The sequence below is a fragment of the Phyllobates terribilis genome, unplaced genomic scaffold (assembly GCF_046119375.1).
Source record: "Phyllobates terribilis strain yellow unplaced genomic scaffold, ASM4611937v1 Scaffold_1__5_contigs__length_1240528914, whole genome shotgun sequence".
In the NCBI taxonomy this organism is placed as follows: domain Eukaryota; kingdom Metazoa; phylum Chordata; class Amphibia; order Anura; family Dendrobatidae; genus Phyllobates; species Phyllobates terribilis.
The window spans coordinates 889,772,462-889,800,075 of NW_027362761.1; the positions used below are offsets into that span (position 1 = coordinate 889,772,462).

General features: G+C 42.6%; 1 protein-coding gene across 4 annotated transcripts in view; it reads left to right on the top strand.

Moving 5' to 3' along the window:
• The window catches only part of LOC141154249 (bifunctional heparan sulfate N-deacetylase/N-sulfotransferase 4-like), a 920,299-nt gene extending 895,068 nt beyond the window's left edge, over positions 1 to 25,231 (top strand). Inside the window, exons 14-15 of one of the 4 annotated variants that reach the window (XR_012247418.1) lie at positions 811 to 1,311; positions 24,916 to 25,231. Coding sequence is in view for 1 of the 4 variants with exons in the window: in XM_073639869.1 (XP_073495970.1) it covers positions 811 to 921; positions 24,916 to 24,957 (153 nt within the window). In the remaining 3 variants the exon portion in view is untranslated. Of the gene's footprint in view, positions 1 to 810; positions 1,312 to 14,434; positions 15,820 to 24,915 lie in introns of those variants that run through there. The other 3 variants (XR_012247419.1, XM_073639869.1, XM_073639888.1) reach the window with 3 other exon arrangements.
• Positions 25,232 to 27,614: the final 2,383 nt, after the last annotated feature.

The window sequence follows — 27,614 nt, forward strand, 5'->3', positions numbered from 1 at the left end:
TGCGCAATTGTGAGTGACTTACTGGTGTTGAACCGTGTTAGGGTTAAGTGTAGTTTTCCCTTAGTTAGGACGCTGTAGCAGCGTGGCCGGAATAGCGGAAAGCTAGCTAGAGAATTAGCTTAGAGTAATTTGTGAAACTTGATGTGTACTGTTATATTAAGCTTTCTTTGCCATAGCTGGAGTTTTGTGACTCGCTTCAGCTATTTCTTTCTATGTTCATGTTATTAATATTGTCATTGTGAATATTGTTATTCTCATTTCCCGGCATATATCCCCTTTGTACATAATAAAGCCGGAGTTTTGTTTCAGTCTTCTCATCTGCTGTGCCGTACTAGAATCCTGCCTTGCGGTTTTCTTTGGACACCACTACACACCAACTTTGGGAACGTGTAGAAGAGACCTCGGATCAGATTTCGGTCGAGACATGCTGATTGAGAGCATGCCCAGAAGGGTTCAGGCAGTGTTGAAATCCAAAGGCGGATTTACAAAATAATAGCAAAATAATAAAAATTTTAATTTAGGTTTTTAGAAACAAAACAGTAACAATGAAGTAACATGACAAGAATCTGCATAATTAATCTTATGCTAAATAGTTGCAAGTCAAATTTATGTATGAGATAGCCAAGATGATTGCCTATAAAATGATGGTAGTCTCACGTTGCAAGCAGTAGTGGATGGTGAGATATGGAACCTGAAAGTCAAAAGTTCAAAACATTGTTACCCTTTTGCTTGCCACTGTATTTCTATTGTGTTAACTAATGAAATCATATATTGGTCATTAGCACTAATAATGTTTTTTCTTTTTTTCAGTCGAGACTATTTCTTTCGAGCTATTATCAGGAGCACAACATTGAATTGTCCAAACTTCTTCACAGACTGGGACAACCTTTACCCTCCTGGCTGAGACAGGAATTACAGAAAGTGAGATAGCATCAAGAAATGGACTAATACACAATTACAACCTTGTGGTTTCTCCACTGTGAAAAATGATCATATAAATCCCTTCCCTCACATTTAATGATTATCAGTAATGATTCCCCATAATAAGTCAAGAACATTTCTGAATGCACTTGGTGCTATATATCAGCACCATTACTGTCAGAGCTCAGATAGCAGCAAAGCTGAAAATTACTATAATGTACAAGATCTTTTCCTACATTAAACATGGGACTCATATGTTACCCATTTCCCTTAATAACAAGAGACTTCTCATAACTGTTTTATGATTGGAATCCTTCATTTAATACAACATGCACTACTGTCTGAGAAAACCAAAGCAATGGGCAGGAGTAGCTTGCAGTGGAACTGAAGGTTAGTTTTACAATCAGGTTGAATAAATCAGTATATATCTTCATAATAATATGCCATCTTGAACATTTATCATTCATAAAGTAATCTTAAATTTACTTTGAGCATTTGCAGTACTTAGCAAATTATGTTTCTTTCACCAATCATTTTCTTGATATTGGGGATTTTGCAATATGCATTTACAATGCTTTTGCAGAAGCAAAGGGGGTTCGCTGTGTGCAGTAACTCCAGCTGTTATGTTCAAAAGACTTTAGTTCAATAATAGCTTCCTGCAGCTCACAGAAGTGCTGTAAAAATCATTTTTTCCTCTTTGGTCATTGATAATTTTTTTCATCGTACACATCTACTTTCTAAATGTGTATTTGATTGTGTTTTTGACAGAAAATCCAACCTCAGTCTTTGCCGTAATGTCACCAGAGCTTTATAGTAATCCTTGAAAGGTCATCACTGCACAAAAGCTTTTAGTTCAATTATACTTGCAGAGTCACAATGGCTAAACTTTAAGAACCCAATTAACAGGTTTTAGTCCTAAAGACTTTAGCTCTTAGGGAACTAATGCAAAGGAATTTTCTGTTGTCATTTAATTCTCCAGTAACATGACATTTCAGCTGGTTCATTATAAAAAAAATGTTTAAAAACACAGTTAACTTATATTTTTATTTTGTGTTTGTTGGAGTACTATATAGTCCAAAGTCAGTTAGTATAAAATAATGTTTTTTAAATTAAACATTACAAAATAGACTTTCTATGTATTTAGATGTATTTATCTAAATAAAGTATAGTGTTTTGTTGTCATGTTTCAAAAAAGGTAGCTATTCTAGTCATTAGTATAGGATAAACACATTTATAAGGTACAAGCTGATTAGTCTGGACTAATGCAACTGCCTTTGTTTACAGAATTCAGGCTGTGTTATTCAGACCGGTCCATATTCTACCGGCATAGTTGTGTAGTCCACTTCAACTTCTATAAAATTATCTGAATGTAATCTCTGTATACCACTTACTAAAAATGTATTTTGGCTGTGTATTGAGAACAACCCTCTATAGCGGTACGGAAGTCAAGCTGTGTAGTCAGGACAGTCTTCAGTCTAGCTGTGTAGTTTGGCAGTCCTATATAACAGCAGTCAAGGTTAGTAATCTGCACAGTCCTCTATAACAGCAGTCAAGGTATGTAGTCTGGATAGTCCTCTATAACAGCAGTCAAGCTGTGAAGTCTGACAGTCTTCTATAACAGCAATCTAGCTGTGTAGCCTGGGCAGTCCTATATAACAGCAGTCAAGCTATGTAATCTGGACGGTCCTCTATAACAGCAGTCAGGCTGTGTAGTCTGGAAGTCATGTAGCAGCAATCAAACTGTGTAATCTGGACCCATGTTCAGGTTACCGAGCTTTTAAAGCAAAAATTGGCAAAAATGGGACCCGAACAAGAACATCCCTGGTTTTCCACGCTGTCATCTACATGTCAGCATGGGAATCAGGGGCTGTGACCGGCGGTAAGATTGCTACCGCCGGTCACAGCACTGCGGAATCATACTGAGAGGTGTCCATATACTGCGTGTCCCACTTCGATGTCCCTGATAGGACAGCCACATCCGGAGATGTGACTGTCCTATCAGGCAGCTGGCAATAAACTGACAGGCGCGCTATGGCTCCCGCAGCGTATCGCAAGCAGCTGCCAATACTTAGGTCACTGGAGTTCAAACTGTTATGATCTGCAACATGTACTAAGGAAAGATAGGGGAATGCTGTCCCTACAGAAAGACTAAGCTGAATCCCTACGATGTAGAGGGCTGCCTGTTCCTTGTGAACAGACCCGCCTTAGTCCTTGGCTAGTCTGAACAAAGACCTATAGAATTAAGGGAGGGGTCCCTAAAAGAACTAAGGACTGGGACAAAAAATGGGCCACCTCCTAAACAGAAGTTGTTGTAGAGCACAAAAAGACAAACTGACAAGAAGTACTAGAGGTCCCAGAGGACCAAGCGAACTTGACAGAGAAAGGCACAGAAGCACCAGGTTAGAGAGACAGTAGAACACTGAAGTCCAGCACAGCCAGGAGGGCGGAGCTGGAATATAAAGGCAGATGGTCACATGACCGCAAACCACAAGATAGAAAAGCAAACAGGAGGGTTCTAACAGTATCCCCTCTTTTATGGGGAACCTCCGGATCCTCCAGGCCCAGGCCTATCAAGAAACCTCCTGTGGAAAGCTTTAACAAGCCTAGGAGAAGAGACATCATCCGTCCGTACCCAGGAGTTGTCTTCGGGACCGGAACCCTTCCACGAGACAAGATACTGTAATCTCCCTCTATGCCATCTAGAATTCAAGATACAAGAAATTTCATATTCACCGTCTTCCACAACAGGAGGAATTGTGACAGTGGCGTCCCTATCAGATACGTCAGCCTTTTTCAACAAGGAAACATGAAACACAGGATTAATCTTCCAGGAAGTAGGGACATCCAACCTAACAGCAGACTGGTTAACAACCTGAAGCACTTTAAATGGACCCACAAACTTAGGACCCAGTTTTTTAGAGGGAATCCTCAACCGCAGGTTCTTCGAGGACAACCAAACCATGTCACCCACAGTGAACAAAACCTCTTTACTTTTCCTGTCAAAATACTTCTTGGACTTTTTGTTAGCCTCTTGAAGGTTACAACGTACATTAGTCCAAACTCTCTCCAAATCACCGGAAAAATTCTCCTCCTCCGGCACCGCTGACCCCAATTTGGAGAACGAACCAAAAGACGGATGTCTCCCAGTACAACAAAAAAAGGAGAATACCCAGCAGAGGAGGATGTATGATTGTTAAGAGCAAATTCTGCGAGAGGCAGAAACTCAGACCACACCTCTTGATTGTCCGCCACAAAACAACGCAAAAACTGTTCAACATCCTGGTTCTTTCTTTCAGTCTGTCCATTAGACTCAGATGATAACCAGATGAAAATGACAAGTGGACTCCCAACCTGTCACAAAAAGCACGCCAAAAGCGAGCCACAAACTGAGGTCCTCTATCAGAAACAATATCCGTGGGAACGCCATGGAGCTTGACAATCTCCTTAACAAACGCCTTAGCGAGTGTCTTGGTGCAGGGCAACTTAATGAATGGAACCAAATGACACATCTTACTAAAACGGTCCACGACCACCCAGATGACAGTAAAACCCTCGGACACAGGAAGATCAATAATAAAATCCATTGTGAGATTCGTCCAAGGCGCACTAGGAACCTCCAGAGGGCAAAGCAACCCCGCAGCAGGAGTATGTGAATCCTTTGACCTAGTGCACACAGTACACTGACGCACCCACTTGATGACTTCCTATTGACATCCAGGCCACCAAAAACTGCGACTGATCAGTCACTTAGTCTCCGAAATTCCTGGATGACTTACCAACCGAGACTCATGACACTCCACAAACAAATCTCTCCTAAAGGCTCTAGGCACGAACAACCTCCCATGGGGAGTGTTAGATGGAGCATCATCTTGAGCTTTCAGAATCCCTTTCTCCAAAACGGAGTCCAAAGCCGCCACCACAACTCCTTTCTGTAAAATGCTCTCCTCCTCCTCGGCACCGACCGTAGGAGAGAAGCTGCGAGATAAAGCATCGGCTTTAACATTCTTAGTACCTGGGATATAGGTAACAGAAAAATGAAACGGAGCAGTTTTGTCTCAGGAGAACAAGGTTGGAGTACATCCTTGTGCCTTCTTTTCGAAAAAATTTTCGGAAACCGAACTGAATTATGATGTTGGAAATCAGGAGTTGCTGGCTATTAAACTTGCGTTTGAACACTGGCGTCATTTTTTGGAAGGCGCTAGATTTCCTATTCAGGTTTTCACAGATCATAAGAATTTGATCTATCTGGATGCTGCCAAGCGCTTGAATGCCCGTCAAGCTAGGTGGGCACTTTTTTTTCCTCAGTTTCATTTTTCTGTTACCTATATCCCTGGTACTAAGAATGTTAAAGCCGATGCTTTATCTCGCAGCTTCTCTCCTACGGTCGGTGCCGAGGAGGAGGAGAGCATTTTGCAGAAAGTAGTTGTGGTGGCGGCATTGGACTCCGATTTGGAGAATGGGATTCTGAATGCTCAAGATGATGCTCCATCTAACACTCCCCATGGGAGGTTGTTCGTGCCAAGAGCCTTTAGGAGACATTTGTTTGTGGAGTGTCATGAGTCTCGGTTGGCAGGTCATCCAGGAGTTTCGGAGACTAAGAAACTTATCAGTCGCAGTTTTTGGTGGCCTGGATGGCAGAAGGAAGTCATCCAGTGGGTGCGTCAGTGTACTGTGTGTGCTAGGTCAAAGGCTTCACATACTCCTGCTGCGGGGTTGCTTTGCCCTCTGGAGGTTCCTAGTGCACCTTGGACGCATCTCTCTATGGATTTTATTACTGATCTTCCTGTGTCTGAGGGTTTTACTGTCATCTTGGTGGTCGTGGACCGTTTTAGTAAGATGTGTCATTTGGTTCAATTCATTAAGTTGCCCTGCGCCAAGACACTCGCTAAGGCGTTTGTTAAGGAGATTGTCAAGCTCCATGGTGTTCCCACAGATATTGTTTCTGATAGAGGACCTCAGTTTGTGGCTCGCTTTTCGCGTGCTTTTTGTGACAGGTTGGGAGTTCATTTGTCATTTTCATCTGGTTATCATCCTGAGTCTAATGGACAGACTGAAAGAAAGAACCAGGATGTTGAACAGTTTTTGCGTTGTTTTGTGGCGGATAATCAAGAGGTGTGGTCTGAGTTTCTGCCTCTCGCAGAATTTGCTCTTAACAATCATACATCCTCCTCTGCTGGGTGTTCTCCTTTTTTTTTGTTGCACTGGGAGACATCCGTCCTTTGGTTCGTTCTCCAAATTGGGGTCGGCGGTGCTGGAGGAGGAGAATTTTTCCGGTGATTTGGAGAGAGTTTGGACTAATGTACGTTGTAACCTGCAAGAGGCTAGCAAGAAGTCCAAGAAGTATTTTGACAGGAAACGTAAAGAGGTTTTGTTTACTGTGGGTGACATGGTTTGGTTGACCTAGAAGAACTTGCAGTTAAGGATTCCCTCTAAAAAACTGGGTCCTAAGTTTGTGGGTCCATTTAAAGTGCTTCAGGTTGTTAACCCATCTGCTGTCAGGTTGGATGTCCTTACTTCCTGGAAGATTAATTCTGTGTTTCATGTTTCCTTGTTGAAAAAGGCTAACGTGTCTAATAGGGACGCAACTGTCACAGTTCCTCCTGTGGTAGTAGACGGTGAATATGAAATTTCTCGTATTTTGAATTCAAGATGGCATAGAGGGATATTACAGTACCTTGTCTCCTGGAAGGGTTTCGGTCCCGAAGACAACTCCTGGGTAAGGAAGGATGATGTCTCTGCTCCTATGCTTGTTAAAGCTTTCCACAGGAGGTTTCCTGATATCCCTGGGCCTGGAGGATCCGGAGGATCCTCATTGAAGAGGGGGTACTGTTTGAACCCTCCTGTTAGTTTTTGCTATCTTGTGTTTTGCGATCATGTGACCTGCTACCTATATATTCCAACTCCACCCTTCTGGCTTTGCTGGACATCAGTGTTATTTGCCTGTCTATCTAGCCAGGTGCTTTGGTGCCTATCTCTGTCTAGTTTGCTTGGTCCTCTGGAACCTCTAGTACTTTTTGTCAGTTTGTCTTTTTGCTCTGCAACAACTTCTGTTAGGAGGTGTCCCATTTTTGTCCCAGTCCTTAGTTTTTTTAGGAACCCCTCCCTTTATTCTATAGGTCTCCTTTCAGACTAGCCGAGGACGAAGGCGGGTCTGTTCACAAGGAACAGGCTGCCCACTACATCGTAGGGATTCAGCTTAGTCTTACTGTAGGGACAGCTTTTCTCATTCTTACCTTAGTTTATGTTGCAGATCATAACAGTTATCAATTGCAACCACAGAAATAGGTAATGAAAAAGGTTTGGATTTCAACTTAAGGTTTTCCAAAAACCGTTTATCAATCACATTAAGTGTTGAATCACAATCCTCAAATACCTGAAATTCAATCAAATCTCCCTGCAGAGTAGTACTCCCAGAAAGAAACACTCCTGCAAGGCGTAAACAAGCTATACGGGCGTAACTGACCTTTTTTTTTCTTTACTTAAACGACGCTCACAATACTTAATCAAATGATCAGCTTTACCACAATAAAGACACAATCCCTTGGCAAATCTTCGGTCTTTTTCCTGAGAATGAAGTGACATCCCCCCAACCTCCATCGGTTCCCCACCATCAGAGCAGATTTTCTGGGGACTAGGACCTGACATTACAGGAGTCTTTACCTCATTGAGCCTGCACCTCAGTCTCCTGTCTATACGAACAGCTAACTGCATAGCATCCTGCAAAGTCTCAGGAGCAGGGAATGCAATTAGCAAATCCTTAACTCTTTCACTGAGACCAGCAAGAAATAAACATCTCAGCGCCGAATCATTCCACTTAACTTCTGAAGCCCATCTCCTGAAATGTGTGCAATAATTTTCAACATCATCTGACCCCTGATTCAAATGTCTAAGTTCTGATTCAGCAGATGAGATTTGATCAGGATTGTCATATAATAGCCCCATAGCTGAAAAAAATTCTTCAACAGACCTTAAACATGGATCATTAGGCTGGAGAGCAAAGGCCCAACCCTGTGGTTCTTTGTGCAAAAGTGACATAATACAACCAATGAGCTGTGATTCATTCCCAGAGAATCTTGGTCTCAAACGAAAATATAACATACAAGCATTTTTAAAGGAAAAAAAATCTTGCTGTTTACCATAAAAAACATCAGGCAGTCCTACCTTGGGTTAAACAAAATGCGCTCCAGGACAGCTACTCACGTGTTGCTGAAGTTCGACCACCTCCAGAGACAATCCCTGCAGGCATTGAGCCAACTCCTGGATGGAAACCATACTGATCCCCGAATTTCTTTCCTTTTATTTTTTTGGGCTGGACTTACTGTTATGATCTGCAACATGTACTAAGGAAAGATAGGGGAAAGCTGTCCCTACAGAAAGACTAAGCTGAATCCCTAAGATGTAGCGGGCAGCCTGTTCCTTGTGAACAGACCCGCCTTAGTCCTCGGCTAGTCTGAACGAAGACCTATAGAATTAAGGGAGGGGTCCCTAAAAGAACTAAGGACTGGGACAAAAATGGGCCACCTCCTAAACAGAAGTTGATGCAGAGCACAAAAAGACAAACTGACAAGAAGTACTAGAGGTCCCAGAGGACCAAGCGAACTTGACAGAGAAAGGCACAGAAGCACCAGGCTAGAGAGAGAGTAGAACACTGAAGTACAGCACAGCCAGGAGGGCGGAGCTGGAATATAAAGGCAGATGGTCACGTGAATGCAACCACAAGATAGAAAAACAAACAGTAGGGTTCTAACACAAACAGCTGAAGATTAGCTGAGCGCTCTGGTGATCTCACTTACTGCATTGGTGCTGTGTGAGATCTAATGCCGTAAGTGAGATCACTAGATTTCTCAGCCAATCTTCAGCTGTTTGAACTCCAGTGATCTCACTCCTGCAGCACAGCACTATACACTGACAGGAGTGATCACACTCCTGTCAGTGTATAGAGTGCTGTCTTCTATAGCAGTGACATCAGTGATGGCTGATGTAACTGTTGTAGAAGTGACCCGTATCGCTGTGGGACAATGGGATTACGTCATGATGGCGTACAGGTGAGGGATATGGTTGTTTTTTATTTTTTGCTTCTTACAGGAGACGAGAAATTCAGGGAGTGGGAGTTAGGTGAGTATATGGTGTTTTTTATTTTTAAAACCGTGTGGAATATTATTTAAATAAAATACTTTATTCTGGCTGTGTCTTTATTGAAAAAAGTCAAAAACCTTACTACAGGGTTAGTATTGGGGGCGTCTTATAGACCCTTCACCATTATTAACCTGGGCTTCATGTCAGCCGTCAATACAAGGCTGACGTGAACCTCACCCTATTACCCCATGCCCCTCCACTACACGACAGTTGGAAGAGTGAGGCTAAGTGCCAGATTTGGCGCATATTATGGATGTGCCATTTCTGGGTCCGCTGAGAGCTGATGTTATTAGCCTCGGAGGGGGCCAGGATCCATGGCCCCTTCCCTCGCTATTAATGTCAGCTCACAGCTGTCTGTTTAGCCTTTGCTGGTCAGATTTTATATTGTGACCCTACATAAATTTTTTTCGGGGGTCCCCCTGTGATTTAGCCAGTAAAGGCTAAGCAAACAACTGTGAGCTTTTATTAATAGACAGGGAACATCTTTGGCTAATGGCCCCTTCCCCGGCTAGTAATATGAGGCCCCAGTGGTCAGCTTTCTCTCTGCTGGTTATGAAAATGTTGCGGGAGCCCACGCCATTTTTTTTATTTAATTCTTCATTTTTTATAAGCAATAACATGCCCACTGTGCTTGTTTTTGATGCTGCATAAACTCTCCCACAGCATGTCAAATTCTGTAGCAAGACGCAAGTCTCCACTGCAAATTTTGACCAATTGAAATGTCATTACATGCTGTGGATCCACATGTACTGACAAAACAAGTGTGGCATTAGAACGCAGCATTTCAGACGCAGCGAAAATACTCACCAGTTGTCTGAAGGTAATCCAAGGGTTTGGGTACGTGCACACAATCCGGACAGGCAGCAATTTTGACGCAGCACACTTTATGCTGCATCCAAAGCGCTTCGTTCTACTGAACGCGGATTAATCCACATGCGTTCATTGAACCATGCGGATTCACCGCATTCAGTACATTGTACGGATCAGATTTCTCTTGTGGAGACAGCAACTCCGCAAGGGAAATTGACATGGTGCGGTCTTGAAAGACGCGCTTGCATGTCTGTGTCTGTGGGTGATCCATAGAAACAGATGAACGCATAGTGAACATGGGATTTCTACAAATCCCATCCACTATGCTGTAATATCTGGCCATGCGGGTTTGATTCTGCATAAGCAAGCTGCGTCAAACCCGCAGCAGCTCCTGATCGTGTGAACATACCATTAAAACAATGTCCCACGTTTCTTTTTTCAAATATCTTTAGCTCCAGGAAGCATTCATTGCTATACAAAAATGCATGCAAAAAATGCATGCAAAAAAGCACCAAAAACTCAGCATGTCAATTCTTTGTGCGTTTTTGCCACATTTCTTGCCTGCATTTTTAATGGGTGAAAAATGCTACAAAAACGCACAGAGAATTGACATGCTGTTAGGATCATTCAGCCATGGAGGGTCCTTGTTGGAGTCGGGGTATCCCCGTAACAAGAAATACACAGACACGTAGTGTATAATCAAGTACTGGGAAGCCCCTGAGCGCGTCTGCCTCTATAGGTGCAGTCCCTTTATTTATATTAATAATCATTTCATTCATTTTTTTTTTTTTTTGTCAGACATGCGCAGTAAAATGCCTTTGTTTCACAGGCAGCGAAATGATGATTCATAACAGTGGAATGTTGATAAGAAAGTTTCATAAACAGAAAAGTGATAATTAGTAGAAGGTTTCTGAGACAGCTAAAAACAAGTTACAATCTAGTTTCTGGGCGTCAGTCCAAATGTCCAGATAAGGGAAGAATAACTTCATCTGTGTCTTACATCGTAGTCTTGCGTGAAGTACAACTCCCATCATCCTCTCAGTCCCCCCTTTGATTCTTCCTTATGGACTTTTGGTAGAAGACCTGGTCCGGGAGTTCTTTTCTTTCATATTCTTGAGTCCATATTACAAAGCTTATTTATGCATATTAAAATAATTTTTAATCCTATTTTAAACACTACATATATGACTACTATAACTAGCACAATCTGTAATATACCTTGCAGAATTCCAGCCACCCAACCTCCAATACCCTTAAACCAGTTCTTTGGGTTGAGAAAGGAGAAGGTGTCTGACCACCAGCTATCTTTATTTTGATCATTGTGTCTGTCATATTCGTCCCACATCTGCATCAACATTGGATACACAAAGAAAGTGCTGAATATTTTATTAGGAATTCCCATTTGGACCACATGTGGCCTACCTGAAGGTCTAGGCGAGTTGTCGGCTGCTCTTTTGTATAGTGTGTGTTTAGGTACTGCTTGCATATCTACCTGCTGATTCTGAACTATAAATGTGGCCGGTGTTAAGCGTCCTAGAGTACATGCACCTTTTATTCCTACTGGGAGCCATTTGTATGCTCCATTTCCACAAATCCAGAAAGTTCCTTCAGGCAGATCCCATATTGCAGAGTGTTGGAGCACCAACCTATGTACCAAATCTAAAAATTTAGATACATTCTGAAGTATACACCAAGGGGGTTTTTGACCTAATGGACTACAGTATCCTGCATCTGGATTTTCACAAGTCGGTGTACCTGGGTCATATGCACTTGACTCATTACATAATATATTACCTGGTATCTTTGAACATGTATCATTGTTTCCATCGGGGAATAATTGTGAATATTTCCAACCATTATTGTGTATGTATTTTTCTACTATATCAGGTTTAAAAGGTTGAGAAGAAGATACTGTGCTACTAAAACTGAGTTGTATATTTTCTGTAGGAATTAACCCTAAGTCTGTTAGTCCCGTCTTATTTCTAGGAACCCATACACCTCCTTTAAACGCTAAATATTGTAAGTTGTTTATTTTTCCGGTCATATTACCTTGCCACCAGGGAAATCCCACCCACCCCACAACTGGGATGGCAACAGTGGTGTTCCATAATCTAGAATTAACGGTTTGGTTATTTGCTAATTTGTCTGAGCAATTAGTCCATGTAAACACTTCCAATTTTACTGCAGTTGGAGTTGTCAATAACACCTGATATGGACCCTCAAATCTGGGTTCTAGCGTTCTTCTGTTATGTCTTTTTACGTAAACTTCGTCTCCTGGTTGCAGCTTGTGCGTTCCCTCAATGGAATCTGGATCTGGAATGGAAGAGAACACTAAAGAGTGTATTTTAGACACATGCTTACATAAATTTTGTACATAAGCAGTTAAGCTTTCAGTTTCTAACATTAAAGTCTGTGGGAAATACAATCCTGTATTGGCAACTCTACCAAACAATATTTCATGGGGGGTGAGTTTGCTCTTTCCCTGGGGGGTGTTTCTGACTGAATACAATGCTATTGGGAGACACTCAGTCCATGGTTTCTGTGTTTCTGCCATGGCTTTCTGTATTTTTAACTTAAGTGTTCCATTCATTCTCTCAACCTTACCAGAACTCTGTGGGTGGTAAGGGGTGTGTAGTTCACTTTTTATACACAACATTTTCATTACATTCTGAAAAATCTCTCCAGTAAAATGTGTACCTCTATCTGACTCGATCACTTCTGGGATACCATAACGGGGTACCAGTTCATGTGCTATTTTTACTGCAGTGACTTTAGCCGTGGCTGTATGAACTGGATAAGCCTCTGGCCACCCCGAAAACATGTCCACACATACCAGTACATACTCATAGTGTCCATGCTTAGGCATCTGGATGTAATCGATCTGAAGTCTCTGGAACGGATATAGTGGTCTTACATGGTGCTTCTGGGGGGTCTTAACAGTCTGTCCTGGATTGTGGGCTAAACAGATTTCACAAGAACCACATTTTGCTCGAGCTACCTGGCCGAACCCTGGGGCTAACCACTTCTGTCTGACCCTCTGTATCATACCGTTTGCAGACACATGTGTAGGTCCGTGGGCTTCACTGACCACAACAGGGTACCACGCTCGGGGGAGACAAAGCTCATCTCCTTTTCTCCATAGTCCTTCTTTTTCTTCTGCCCCCTGTTTCTGCCACTCTTCTTTTTCTTCTCTACTCACCTGTTGGTGGGCTTCTTTGAGCCGTGTAATTAAGTCAAATTCTGATACTGCACTAATAGTGTGGTCAGTTGTCAGAGGTTTTACTGCAGCTCGCTTAGCAGCCTTGTCGGCTCGGTCATTACCCCTAGCTATCTCGGTGTCGAGTCTTACATGTGCAGGTACTTTTATTACTGCTACTTGTTTGGTTGAGGCAGCTGATTCTAGGATTTGTCTAATCATTTGTCCATGTTTTACTGGTTGACCTGAAGCTGTCATGTAACCTCTAGCTCTCCATATACATCCAAAATCATGTACAATACCATATGCATATCAGTAAAAATATTAGCGGTTTTTTCTTTTGCTAACTGTAATGCTCGTACTAGAGCTAATAGTTCAGCTTCCTGGGCTGAACAGCTGGCCTGCATTGGCTCAGCTTCAATAACATCATGATCTGATACAATGGCATAACCTGTGTGAAAGTTACCAGTTTCATCTGCATACCTACTACCATCTATATACATATGTAGGTCTGGATTGTCAAGAGGGGTGTCCTGTACATTAGGTAGCCCTTGTGTTTCTTGTTCTATACACTGTAAGCAATCATGTATTATATTGTCTTGTTCGTGGTATTGTAAAAAATTTTCATCTTCGTCTTCCTGACCTCCTTCCACTCCCCCCTTTGTCTCTAGTGGTAACAGAGTGGCTAAATTTAGAGACAATATGCGGCGAAAAGTGAGGTTTGGTGGCATTAGTAAGGAGCATTGTAATCTAAGATGTCTAGCCATTGAAATGTGTTTTGGCAATACCTGATTCAGTATGCCATGTACATCATGTGTAGTTTGTACTATTAGGGCATGGTCTAGTACTATTTCTGAGGCTTTTTCTACCAAAAGAGAGACAGCTGCTACTACTCTGACACATGATGGTGCAGCTTTGGTAACATTATCTAATTGAGCAGAATAGTATGCGACAGGTCTTTGTTTATTTTCATGTTTCTGTGTTAGTACTCCTGTAGCATGATTAGACATTTCCGCAGCCATTAATTGGAATGGTTTGGCGTAGTCTGGGATTCCCAAGGCCGGGGCTGACATGAGACCTTTCTTGAGGTCTTGAAAGGCTATGAGTGCTGATTCAGTTAACTGGAAAGGTTCGATTTTTAAACAATCATATAGAGGTTGCATAAGCTGACTAGCATGTATAACCCATTGTCTGCAGTGTGATACTATTCCCAAAAATGCTCTTAATGTTTTGTAGTTCTTGGGAGGAACAAGATCTCTAATGATTTTTAGTCTGTCGGCGGTGAGGTGCCGAATACCTTGTGAAATGCAGTGACCTAGAAATACTACCGTAGTCTTACAAAGTTGTACTTTTTTCTTGTTAACTTTACAGCCCATGTCTGCTAGAAATATTAACAACCTTATTGTGTTGCTGTTTGCGGACTCTTGAGCAGGGGCACATAACAATAGGTCATCAACATATTGGAGAATTACAACCTCATCCGTAGGTTTGAAATTTTGAAGAACTGATCTCATAGCTTCTGAGTACAAGGTAGGTGAATGTATCATACCCTGTGGTAATCTTGTCCATGCTAATTGTCTATTCTTAAATGTAAATGCAAACAGTTTGTAACAGTCTGGGTGTAATGGTACTGAAAAAAATGCATTTGATAAGTCTATGACAGAAAATACTCGTGCTGTTGCTGGGATCTGTGATAGCAACGTGTGTGGATTTGGCACAACAGGAGTAATAGGTTCCAAAATTTTATTTATCTCTCTTAGATCATGTACCATCCGGTACCTAGCAGCTGACCCCTCAGTAGATTTCTTTTTTACGGGGTACAACGGTGTATTGGCTGGTGACTTTACTTCTATCAGTACTCCAGTTTTTAGATAATCTTTTATCTGTTCTCCTATGGCGTGTTCTTGTTGGGCACTAATAGGATACTGTCTCAATTGGGGTAGTGTCACACCTGGAACAGGAGTGACTTTTACTGGAGCTATTGGCATTAGTCCTACATCGGTGTCATGTTGTGCCCATAATTTTTCTGGTACCTCAGAAAGATCTAAAATAATTTGGGTAGGGGCAGGATCTTTCTCATCCTCTAAGGCTTGGACTTTTACAATGTTTTCTAGAGACTCTTGGTCATCAGGCACCAAAATTTGGACTCTACCATCCTTTGTCTCTTACCACTCCTGCTTTTCTAGCCCGAATGTCCTCCCATAGTTTCCTGTTAAACCTGTCATGCCTTGCTACCTGAAAAGTTTTGCAAACTTTCCCTAAATTCTTAGTTGCTTCTACACCACACCTTTCTTTCACGATTGTATAGACATCTTGTTCATCATTTGTGGTCTTAGTCTGTTTGTTGCCCATTTTTCCTGACTATTCTTACCTTAGGAGGCTTTTTGGGTTAGATAAAATATATTCTATATTTTACCTTTCCTCGTTACCTATTCTGTCCTAAGGAGCCAGTATCTTGTTGCCCATTTTTCCTGACTATTCCTACCTTAGGAGGCTTTTTGGGTTAGATAAAATATATTCTATATTCTACCTTTCCTCGTTACCTATTCTGTCCTAAGGAGCCAGTATCTGAAACGGTTTCTCTGGACCGTTTTGTCTGAAGTGTAGAGTAATTCTAACACACATATATATGGCAACAAGGGCAAGACCAACAATACATAAAATGAACCATACAGTCTCCATTATATATCGTGTCCCTGGAGTATTATCATTACTTCCATGGGCTCATTCTGTCAATCTCTTATCCGTCAAAAAGGAGGACAAAGGTGCGGGAGTTAAGCGTGAGCGAAGGTTTCCCCGAAAGGACACAACCTTATGACTCAGTTAGGCAATCTCCGTAATACTTATGTCATCTACCTTAGTGCGGCTTATGAGGCTATTCCCGACATCCACATCTCTTTCATACCATCCGTTTCATAACCTTCTCTGACCTCTCCTTCGGCAGATCCTACAGTATATACATGAATGACCCGAGCTATAGGTATCCTTCTCTACTAGTTCCTCAATCCCAACACAAGATATGCATGAAATTTACGGACTATCGCAGAGCAGATGTAAGAGAACTAACAGTGTCTCTTACCTGGCCAGGTTTGTCATCTGCTGTTCCGATGTCCCAATCTCAGCGGTTACTCGTGCCGGTCGATGAACTTGAAGGAATACGCAGACCTCGGGTCCCTGTTTCGGGCGCCAGGAATTGTTAGGATCATTCAGCCATGGAGGGTCCTTGTTGGAGTCGGGGTATCCCCGTAACAAGAAATACACAGACACGTAGTGTATAATCAAGTACTGGGAAGCCCCTGAGCGCGTCTGCCTCTATAGGTGCAGTCCCTTTATTTATATTAATAATCATTTCATTCATTTTTTTTTTTTTTTGTCAGACATGCGCAGTAAAATGCCTTTGTTTCACAGGCAGCGAAATGATGATTCATAACAGTGGAATGTTGATAAGAAAGTTTCATAAACAGAAAAGTGATAATTAGTAGAAGGTTTCTGAGACAGCTAAAAACAAGTTACAATCTAGTTTCTGGGCGTCAGTCCAAATGTCCAGATAAGGGAAGAATAACTTCATCTGTGTCTTACATCGTAGTCTTGCGTGAAGTACAACTCCCATCATCCTCTCACATGCTGATGATTATTTTCTGCACCAAATATGCAAGTCAAAAAATACTCAACGTGTGCATGACACTTCATGTTTCTCATTCACTTTGCTGCAGAGGTTTTTGGTGCATTTTTTGCATGTGCTTTTGTACAGCAATTAATGCTTTTGTAGCTAAAGATATTTGAAAAAAGAAATGTGGGACATCGCTTTAAGGGTATGTGCACATGATCAGGAGCCACTGCAGGTTTGACGCTGTGTGCTTATGCCACCGCCCATCACAGCCACTGATTCCCACACTGTCATGGAGATAACAGCGTGGGAAACAAGGGATATTCGGGGCCCCTTTCGTGTTCGGGTTCGTGATAGGGTGCCCGAACATGAACACTTTTTTGATGTTCGGGTTTATTCGCCGAACCCGAACATCAAAACATTCGCTCATCTCTAGTCTGGACCACTTACTAGAACAGGATTATGAAAGTTTAGAATTGGACCACCTCATATAACAGCAATCTGCATGAATTTTCCAAACTGACAGCAGCTGTGGCTATGTTGTCTGCACTTCCCTTTAAATAGCAATCATGTAGTCTTGTCAGCCATCTGTATCATCCAGCTGGCTGTGTAGTCAGCTACACCCCTTATAGCATCATTCTGTGTTTATGGTTTTGACAGCCTACTGCAGCAGTAGTCTAATTGTGGAGCAAATATCACCTGCTAAAACAGCCATAGGATTATTTAGTCAGAATAGTCTCCTAAAATACCAGTTATGTGTACAGTAATCTTGACCAGAAGTCTTAAAAGGGTTGCCACACTTTCATTCTTCACTAGCACACTCTCTCCTGAATTCCCGCTTGCTTGAGGGCTATGTATTTTTGATGGACTAACATTTTGGACCAACAGCATAACCGCACCACTGGCCCAAGCTCTGTGCTCTCTGATGCTGCAAATAAAGGCAGCTGCCTTCAAAACTCTTTCACCTGATATTGTATATCCTATTTTTTTTCCATTTTAAACGAAAGCACAGACTGTAGTAATTCCTATAATAGTAGATTGAACTGCTCTTTTCCTTTTCCCAGCAACCTGAGCAATCTGTGTAGTCTGGAACATGGTGGAAGGAGTTTGGTTGGTTATACACTGCTCAAAAAAATAAAGGGAACACTCAAATAACACATCCTAGATCTGAATGAATGAAATATTCTCATTGAATACTTTGTTCTGTACAAAGTTGAATGTGCTGACAACAAAATCACACAAAAATCATCAATGGAAATCAAATTTATTAACCAATGGAGGCCTGGATTTGGATTCACCCCCAAAATTAAAGTGGAAAAACACAGTACAGGCTGATCCAACTTTGATGTAATGTCCTTAAAACAAGTCAAAATGAGGCTCAGTATTGTGTGTGGCCTCCACGTGCCTGTATGACCTCCCTACAATGCCTGGGCATGCTCCTGATGAGGTTGTGGATGGTCTCCTGTGGGATCTCCTCCCAGGCCTGGACTAAAGCATCCGCCAACTCCTGGATAGTCTGTGGTGCAACGTCACGTTGGTGGATGGAGCGAGACATGATGTCCCAGATGTGCTCAGTCGGATTCAGGTCTGGGTAACGGGCGGGCCAGTCCATAGCTTCAATGCCTTCATCTTGCAGGAACTGCTGACACACTCCAGCCACATGAGGTCAGGCATTGTCCTGCATTAGGAGGAACCCAGGGCCAACCGCACCAGCATATGGTCTCGCAAGGGGTCTGAGGATCTCATCTCGGTACCTAATGGCAGTCAGGCTACCTCTGGTGAGCACATGGAGGGCTGTGCGGCCCTCCAAACAAATGCCACCCTACACCATTACTGACCTACTGCCAAACCGGTCATGATGAAGGATGTTGCAGGCAGCAGATCTCTCTCCACAGCGTCTCCAGACTCTGTCACGTCTGTCACATGTGCTCAATGTGAACTTGCTTTCATCTGTGAAGAGCACAGGGCGCCAGTGGCGACTTTGCCAATCTTGGTGTTCTGTTGCAAATTTCCTGCACGTGTTGGGCTGTGAGCACAACCCCCATCTGTAGACGTTGGGCCCTCATACCACCCTCATGGAGTCGGTTTCTAACCGTTTGTGCAGACACATGCACATTTGTGGCCTGCTGGAGGTCATTATGCAGTACTCAGGCAGTGCTCCTCCTGTTCCTCCTTGCACAAAGGCAGAAGTAGCAGTCCTGCTGCTGGGTTGTTGCCCTCCTACGGCCCCCTCCGCATCTCCTGGTGTACTGGCCTGTCTCCTGGTAGCGCCTCCAGCCTCTGGACACTACGCTGACAGATCCAGCAAACCTTCTTGCCACAGCTCGCATTGATGTGCCATCCTGGATGAGCTGCACTACCTGAGCAACTTCTGTGGGTTGTAGAGTCCGTCTTATGCTACCACGAGTGTGAAAGCACAACCAACATTCAAAAGTGACCAAAACATCAGCCAGAAAGCATTGGTACTGAGATGTGGTCTGTGGTCCCCACCTGCAGAACCACTCCTTTATTGAATGTGTCTTGATAATTGCCAATAATTTCCATCTATTGTTTATTCCATTTGCACAACAGCATGTGAAATTGATTGTCAGCATGGACAGTTTGATTGCACAGAAGTTTGATCTACTTGGAGTTATATTCTGTTGTTTAAGTGTTCCCTTTATTTTTTTGAGCAGTGTATATTCTGGACCATTCACTATAAAAGTGTTTCTCAATGTTTCTAAGCCAAGTATTCCATGTTGTAATACACTGCTCAACATTGAAATTGCAACATCGAGAAGGAGTTATGTAAATCACAGCATGGATAAACATGTTAATCTTATGAAAATCATGAAAAAATACAAATAAAAATTTCAAAATATCTTGATTTATTCAGTATAGAGAAAAAGCTGCATGCACAGAAATACATGCACTTACACACCCTGGCTGCTATCAGTGAGATTATTAATGGTTGTCTAAGGAATGTTCTGCAAGGAAGGAGGCCAGACAATGTCCACAGTGACTATTGGTTTAACTAAAGTGAATGGCTCCCTCTGAGCTTTGTTGTGGATCCCTTTGGAAATGAGTTTTTTGGGGATTCTGATTAAAACCTTTACATAGTACTTGATGGAGAGCACTGTATTAATATGAACCTAGCCTAATTTTAACATTTACTCACTCCTAAACTCTTCCCCATCAACCATCACCCCTGCCATGTCATTATGAAATATTCTTTTTAGAAGACATGAGTGGACAAGAGGGGTTTGATATAGCTCAGGGCACTTCACACATAAAGAATCCCTACTGGACAGTTGCTAATTCACTTACATGCAGTGTATGACTTCATAAAATACATTTTTAGGTGTTTCTGGATTAAATAACAAACACCTGTATGATTCAACTTTTTTCTCTAACACCAATTTAATGGTGTTCTGAGTTTATGGGTGTCAAAACTAATACTTATAAGCAGGGTCGGACTGGGGTGCCTAGGGCCCACCAGGGGAACTGACTCTAGGGGCCCACACTACAGCCCACCATAAACGGTTTTATTACTTGTTATGCTTGTCTATAATGCACTATAGTTACATGATTGGCCGCGCTGTGGAGCACTGAGCGGCAGGACTTTGTTCGAACAGTCATTCCGTACTGCCAGAGTCCCTTTAATGGTAACTTGTCACCTTGAAAAACGCTATTTATCTGCAGATATAGGGGTAATCTGCAGGTAAATAGGGTTTAAAGCCTGGTTAGACGGCTTATTGGAAAAGCGTTGGCTACACAGAGAAAATTACATTTTATTCTCCCTGCCGCCACTCGCTTCCTGTCATAGGATCGGTGCAAGGAGGGAGACATTACAGTCACTGCGAACTACAAAGTGAGGGTGCTGCAATAACGTCCGGCACCTGGATTGTGACACTTCCATGGAGCCCAACCTCAGGCTGAGCTTCATTGAATGACGAACATGGCAGCAGCACCTGGCAACTAGTGCTGAGCGAGAATGGTCAGATAAGGTGTGATCCCAGCATGCTCAGGTGTTATCCAGGTATCTTGTAGTGCTCTGCTAATATGCTCGAGTCCCCAGGGTTGCAACACATGCAGGAATTGCCTGTTTGTTAGGTAATCCCTGCATATGTTGCTTCTGTCTACCGCCGCAAAACATGTTACCGCAGGGACTCGAGCATATTAGCAGAGCACTACAAGATACCTGGATAACACCCGAGCATGCTGGGATAACACCTTATCCGACCACGCTCACTCAGCACTACTGGCAACCCATCAACAATCTGCAACTGCGTCACAGGGGGCAGAAGGGAGCAGGTGACTGCATGCACCGGCCATCGTGCTAGCTAAATGCTGCTGTCAGTGATTGACAAGGGCACTTAAATACTCAAAACAGCAGCAGTCAAGGCGAGCTCTGATGACTGCTGTTACAGGCAGACGCCGGCTATATAACACAGCCTACATGTGCCCGGTATGGAGCAGGCTCAGCTCCTGAACCCGCTCGATACAAGTACAACCCTATGGTTATGACAAGGTTAGCAAATTTCACTTGTCTGTTCCTAAATGTGGAAAGACAAATGGAATTCCCTAACACATGTGAGTGAGTCCTAATAGATTTAGTAAAGGTGCCTCAAGCATATGAATGTTATTACACACCACAATGGACTCTTACATACACGCATCTTACAAAATACATATTATTCCAGATACGTAGACGCGCACACACACGCAGAAGCGCACACACACGCAGACGCGCACAAACACGCAGACGCGCACAAACTCATCAGTACATGAATACATCATCTGAACCACCATCATTTGTAATGTCAGGTCAGCCCCATATATCTTTGTATCACATAAACCTACAACTCCCAGTATGTAATTAACAATAGAGATACTGGGAGTTGTTATCAGTCATCATCAGACTGCGGACCATACAGGAACCACAGTACTGATGAGACACAGGCAGGATCACAAATGAACATTTACATCCAGGTATCTTACCTGAGACGGCTTCTCTGATTAGAGTCGTTCTCTCTCTTTTCGTCTCCCTCTTGTCCAGTCTCCATGATGACTTTTCTCATCCACAGATCGTCTCTGCAGACTTCCATCTTCTCCGGTCTTCTGCAGATCATCCCCACACGATGCCCTTAAAGATAGCAGTGTCATTATAATGCTCCTGAATAAAAATATCTGCACTGAGCCCCTGAATAAACCTAACTATTACAATGCTCCCTGCACAAAACATGACATACACTCTACCCCTCTTATGGTACCTGCTCTCCACACTGTCCTCTCCTTACCATACTGGGCCCCCTCTTCACATTGTCCTCTCACACTGTGTCCCCCCTATACTGCCCAGTCTCTATACTGTGCCCCTTCATCACACTCCCCATCCTCAGCATACTGTTCCCTCCTTTCTGTGCCCTCACACTGTTTCCCCCATACTGCCGCATCTCTATACCTTCCCCCACACTACCTAGTCTCTGTGCTGTGTCACCTCACACTTTTCTCCCCCCATACTGTCTCCTCACACTATTCCCCCGCTCTCCATACTGTCTTATACATCCCTTCCCCATTCTGTTCCCGCACCCATTCCCACCCCTCCCCTAGTTCACCATACTGTTTCTTCACACATCTCCCCATTCTGTCTCCTAAAATTTCTCTCCCATCTCTCTCCAAATATAATAAATCTTCGGAAGAGCACACAGACATGCAGAAGCACGCTTACACACATGAAAACAAGCGCACACGGACACATACTAAGGGCTCTTTCACACGTCAGTACATGCGGTGACCGTTTCCACACGTACCAGAGACACTGACACACGTAGACCCATTCACATGAATGCGTATGTGCACATGTCAGTGTGTTTCCACTTTCTACAGACCATGTGGTGTCCGTGGGCAAAACACGCTGGCATGTCTGTTTTTTACCTGCTGTCCAGACCGCAAAAAGTCCCGCACACTGATGACAGTTAGCACCCGGTGCTTGGGAAAAGCGCTGAGCGCTGCCCTCATCATAGATCCCTGCAGGCGCTGCAATCAGTACCAGCAGGGTCAATGATGAGAGTATTAGTCTATACAAGCTGTGTCCAACTGTAAAAAGAATAAAATAAAAAAAACCTTATACTAACCTCTACTAAGTGTCACCCACTGTAATCCGTGCGAGCGCTCACGCCGAGGAGAATGTCTCCTGCAGCGAGTGGGCTCCGGAGCTGCGCTCAACAAGCGGTGCCCTGTCATTCACTAAGCGCAGCTCTGGAGCAAGCTCGCTGCAGAAGTCATTCTCCTCGGCGTGAGCGCTCGCACGGATTACAGCGGGGGACACTTAGGAGAGGTGAGTATAAGGATTTTTTTATTTTATTCTTATTTTTACAGTTGGACACGGACACGGTGGGAGTAGACTACTACTCTCATCATTGACCCCGCTGCTGCTGATCACAGCGCCTGCAGGGATCTATGATGAGGGCAGAGCTCAGCACCCGGCTCTTGGGAACAGCGCTAACTGTATACTGATTCCCAAGCGCCAGTATGTGTCACTAAGGATGACACACAGGTGGACACGGATATCTCCAGTCCCATAAATATCAGGACATGTGAAAGAGCCCTAATATACACACGCAGATACACATACTCACAGAAATGGGGACAAGTACACACACAGGCAAGCACACACAGAAATGCACACGCAGTCATGCTCAGACACACTCAGACAATCACACACAAAAATGCAGACACGCAGGGAAGCACACACACACGTATGTGTGAAGACACATAAACACACAGGCATACACAATGGACACACACCGGCATATACACACACCGGCATATACACACACACACATACAGGCATATATACACACACACACAGGCATATAAACACACACACACAGGAATATAAACACACACAGGCATATAAATACACTGTACACACACACAGGTATATACACACACACAGAGACATACACACACAGGCATATACACACACTGTACACACACAGGCATATACACACACTGTACACACACAGGCATATACACACACTGTACACACACAGGTATATACACACACTGTACACACAGGCATATACACACACTGTACACACACAGGCATATACACACACTGTACACACAGGCATATACACACACTGTACACACACAGGCATATACACACACTGTACACACACAGGCATATACACACACTGTACACACAGGCATATACACACACTGTACACACACACACATATACACACACTGTACACACACACACAGGTATATACACACTGTACACACACAGGCATATACACACACTGTGCACACACACACAGGCATATACACACACTGTACACACAGGCATATACACACACACTGTACACACACAGGCATATACACACACACTGTACACACACAGGCATATACACACACACTGTACACACACACACAGGCATATACACACACACACAGGCATATACACACACACTGTACACACACACGCATATACACACACACTGTACACACACACAGGCATATACACACACTGTACACACACACATGCAGGCAGCATATACATAAAAATCCATACAAACACACAAATATTGCAGTACCTTGGCTTGTCTCCAGCCCATACAGTGTACAGACACGCTCCTAATGTGGGAGACTGCAGTGCAGGGCGCGCTGTGACGTCACTTTTAGCAGACGTGCTTCCCTGTCTGCTGAGTGTGACGCTGCAGTGCAGCCCCTGCTCTCCTGCTCCCAGGCCCCTCCCTCTACTGTCCTGGGCATCGCGTCGGTGAAAGTGCGTGCGCGCGCCCTTAAAGGGCCCACAACCACTTTTTTTTTTTTAAATTCTTCAGTTCCCTCTGCATGGGGCCCGGGGCCCACCGGGAAATTTCCCGGTGCCCCACCAGGCCAGACCGAGCCTGCTTATAAGACCACATTCAGTGAACTTCCACTGAAGTTGAGAGCCCTGCCATACTATGACATACACTTTAAGGATATAGAAGTTAAAACTGATAATATTTTGTATTAGATTTGAATACACTGAGGAAATTAAATTAGTGCTATAGAGAACTACTGAAAACTAAAATCAAGTAAAATATTAAAAAATGTAATGATCCATTTGTGTGCGTATACTATCTATCTATCTATCTATCTATCTATCTATCTATTAAAATATTGTTATATCTAAAAATGTATAGTTTACTTTTAGTTTTTCTAACCTCTTTCATTTCCTTTCTAGAGTTAATTTTCAATTGTTTTATTGTTCCAGTGTATTAACTTAATGAGGACATCAAAATGCGGTCTTAACTAATTCTGGAGAAGATCATAGCTACTGGAGATGATTTTTGCCCTCCTATACTGCACACTATGACATCAGTTTACAGAAAAGCAAATGAGAAAGAGAAAAAGACTATGTTTTTTTTCCACTGAGATATATTTATTTTTTACTTCTATTGTAATTAATATATATGTATTATATATACAAAGATAATAACCACTAAAAAACTAATTTTATTTGGAAAAAAAAGCTTTCTTTATTTATGCCTTTTATTACATCTGCTATGTTGAGCACTTTGATCTTTAGAGCAAAATAAAGATTTTTGTTGATATTGGCGCTTGACTGAATGTTTGTTTGCAAAGTCAATACTGTCATTACACAAGCATAAGCAGTAATTGTGACAGTTGCCAGCAGTCGGTCTGCAATCATTTCCTCCAAAAGCTTGTTGTGCTATTATGGCTCTTTTGACAAAAATCCTTTTGTTTTACATTTGTTGCGCTCAGTGGTGTAACTAGAGTGCTATAGGTTCCAGGACCAAATTTTGATCTAGACCCTCCCCCCAGGTAACTCCTGTGTCTCATTCATTTTGTTCTTTATCCCAGACTATATCTTATTTCAGGAAAGACTTGTCACATCAGAATGTAGCACAGAGATATCTAAGGGTGATCACGTCTAGAGCACCCTTCTCACTTTTTTTTCCAATTCTATACTGTGCCAGGTGATGAAAAGTGCCATAGAGCCGCCCTGGTACCCTACACAGTAACAGTACCTCCATTTTGTTCACCCATAGGTAACAGTATCCCCAAAAATAAAATATATTACAGTAGTGGTGTCCACCTTTGTGGCTCCCTTATAGTTGAAATGTCTCCACCCATACAGTATTAATGCATATGTACCCCTCTTTGGCTCCTTTACAATAGTAAAAATTCCCTGCTGTGCCCCACTACAGTAGTTATGGCAAAATACAAGAATAATTTTCCCTTCTCTGCTGTTCCTGTACAGTACTAATGTACACCCTTTTGCCCACATACACTATTAGCGTCCACCTTTTATGCCTCAATACAGTTTTAATGTCCCCCATTTGGCCCCATATGTTACGAAGCTATAGGGCATAATGGGGATATTAAAACCATATGGGGGACATTAATAATGCACATGGTCACAATGAGAGACATTATTATTATTATATTATTATTACATAGAGACATAAAGGGGGAAATTACTAATGTATAGGGCCACAATGGAAGACATTATTGATGCCCCACTATGTTGTCACACACATTAATAATGTCCTCTAATGTAGCTCTCTACATTAAAAATGTCCCACACTGTCCTATGCCCTAATAATGTCCCCATTGCGTCTGCCATAAGCTAATAATTTCACCCTTTGTGACCCCATAAACTAATAATGTTCCCATTGTAGCCTCATACGTTAATGATTTCTCCTATTTTGGCTACCATATACTTATAATTTCCCCAATTCTGGCCCCCATACATTTATAGTCATGGCCAAAAGTGTTGGCACCCAAGAAATTGTTCCAGAAAATGAAGTATTTCTCACAGAAAAGTATTGCAGTTACACATGTTTTGTTATACACATGTTTATTTCCTTTTTCTGTATTGGAACAACACAAAAAAGCAGAGAAAAAAAGGCAAATCAGACATAATTTCTCACAAAACCCCCCAATATGAGCTGGATAAAATTGTTGCCACCTTTCCAAAATTGTGTGTAAACAACTTTGTTTCAAGCATATGATTTTCGCTCAAACTCACCTATAGGAAGTAACAGGTGTGGGCAATATTAACATCACACCTGAAACCAGATAAAAAGGGGAGAAGTTGACTTAATCTTTTGTGTGTCTGTGTGTGCCACACTAAGCATGGAGAAAAGAAAGAGGAGAAGAGAATTATTTGAGGACTTAAGAACCAAAATTGTTGAAAAACATCAACAATCTCAAGGCTACAAATCTATCTCCAGGAATCATGATATTCCTTTGTTCATGATGAAAACATAATCAATAAGTTTACAACTCATGGTACTGTAGCTAATCTCCCTGGATGTGGATGGCAGCAAAACATTTATGAAAGGTTGCAACGCAGGGTAGTCCAGATGGTAGATAACCAGCCTTAATCAAGTTTCAAAGAAATTCAAGAGTTCCTGCAGGCTTAGTGTCAGAGCGAACAATCTGATGACATTTGATTGAAATGAAATGCTATGGCAGGAGACACAGGAGGATCTAACTGCTGACACAGAGACATTAAAAAAACTAGTCTGCAGTTTTGACAAAATGTATGTGAGTAAGTCAAAATCCTTCTGTGAAAGCATCTTGTGTACAGATGAGACTAAGATAGAGCTTCTTGGTAAAGCACATTATTTTACTATTTACCGAAAACTGAATGAGCCCTACAAAGAAAAGAACACAGTACCTACAGTCAAATATGGTGGAGGTTCAAAGATGCTTTGGAGCGGTTTTGCTGTTCTTGCACTGGGTGCCTTGACTGTATGCAAGGCATCATGAAATATGAAGGTTACCAAATGATTTTGGGTCGTAATGTAGTGTCTAGTGTCAGAAAGCTGGGTTTGGGTCCTAGGCCATGGGTCTTCCAGCAGGACAATAACCCCAAATATACTTCAAGAAGCAACCAGAAATGGATGAAAACAAAGCACTGGAGAGTTCTGAAGTGGCCAG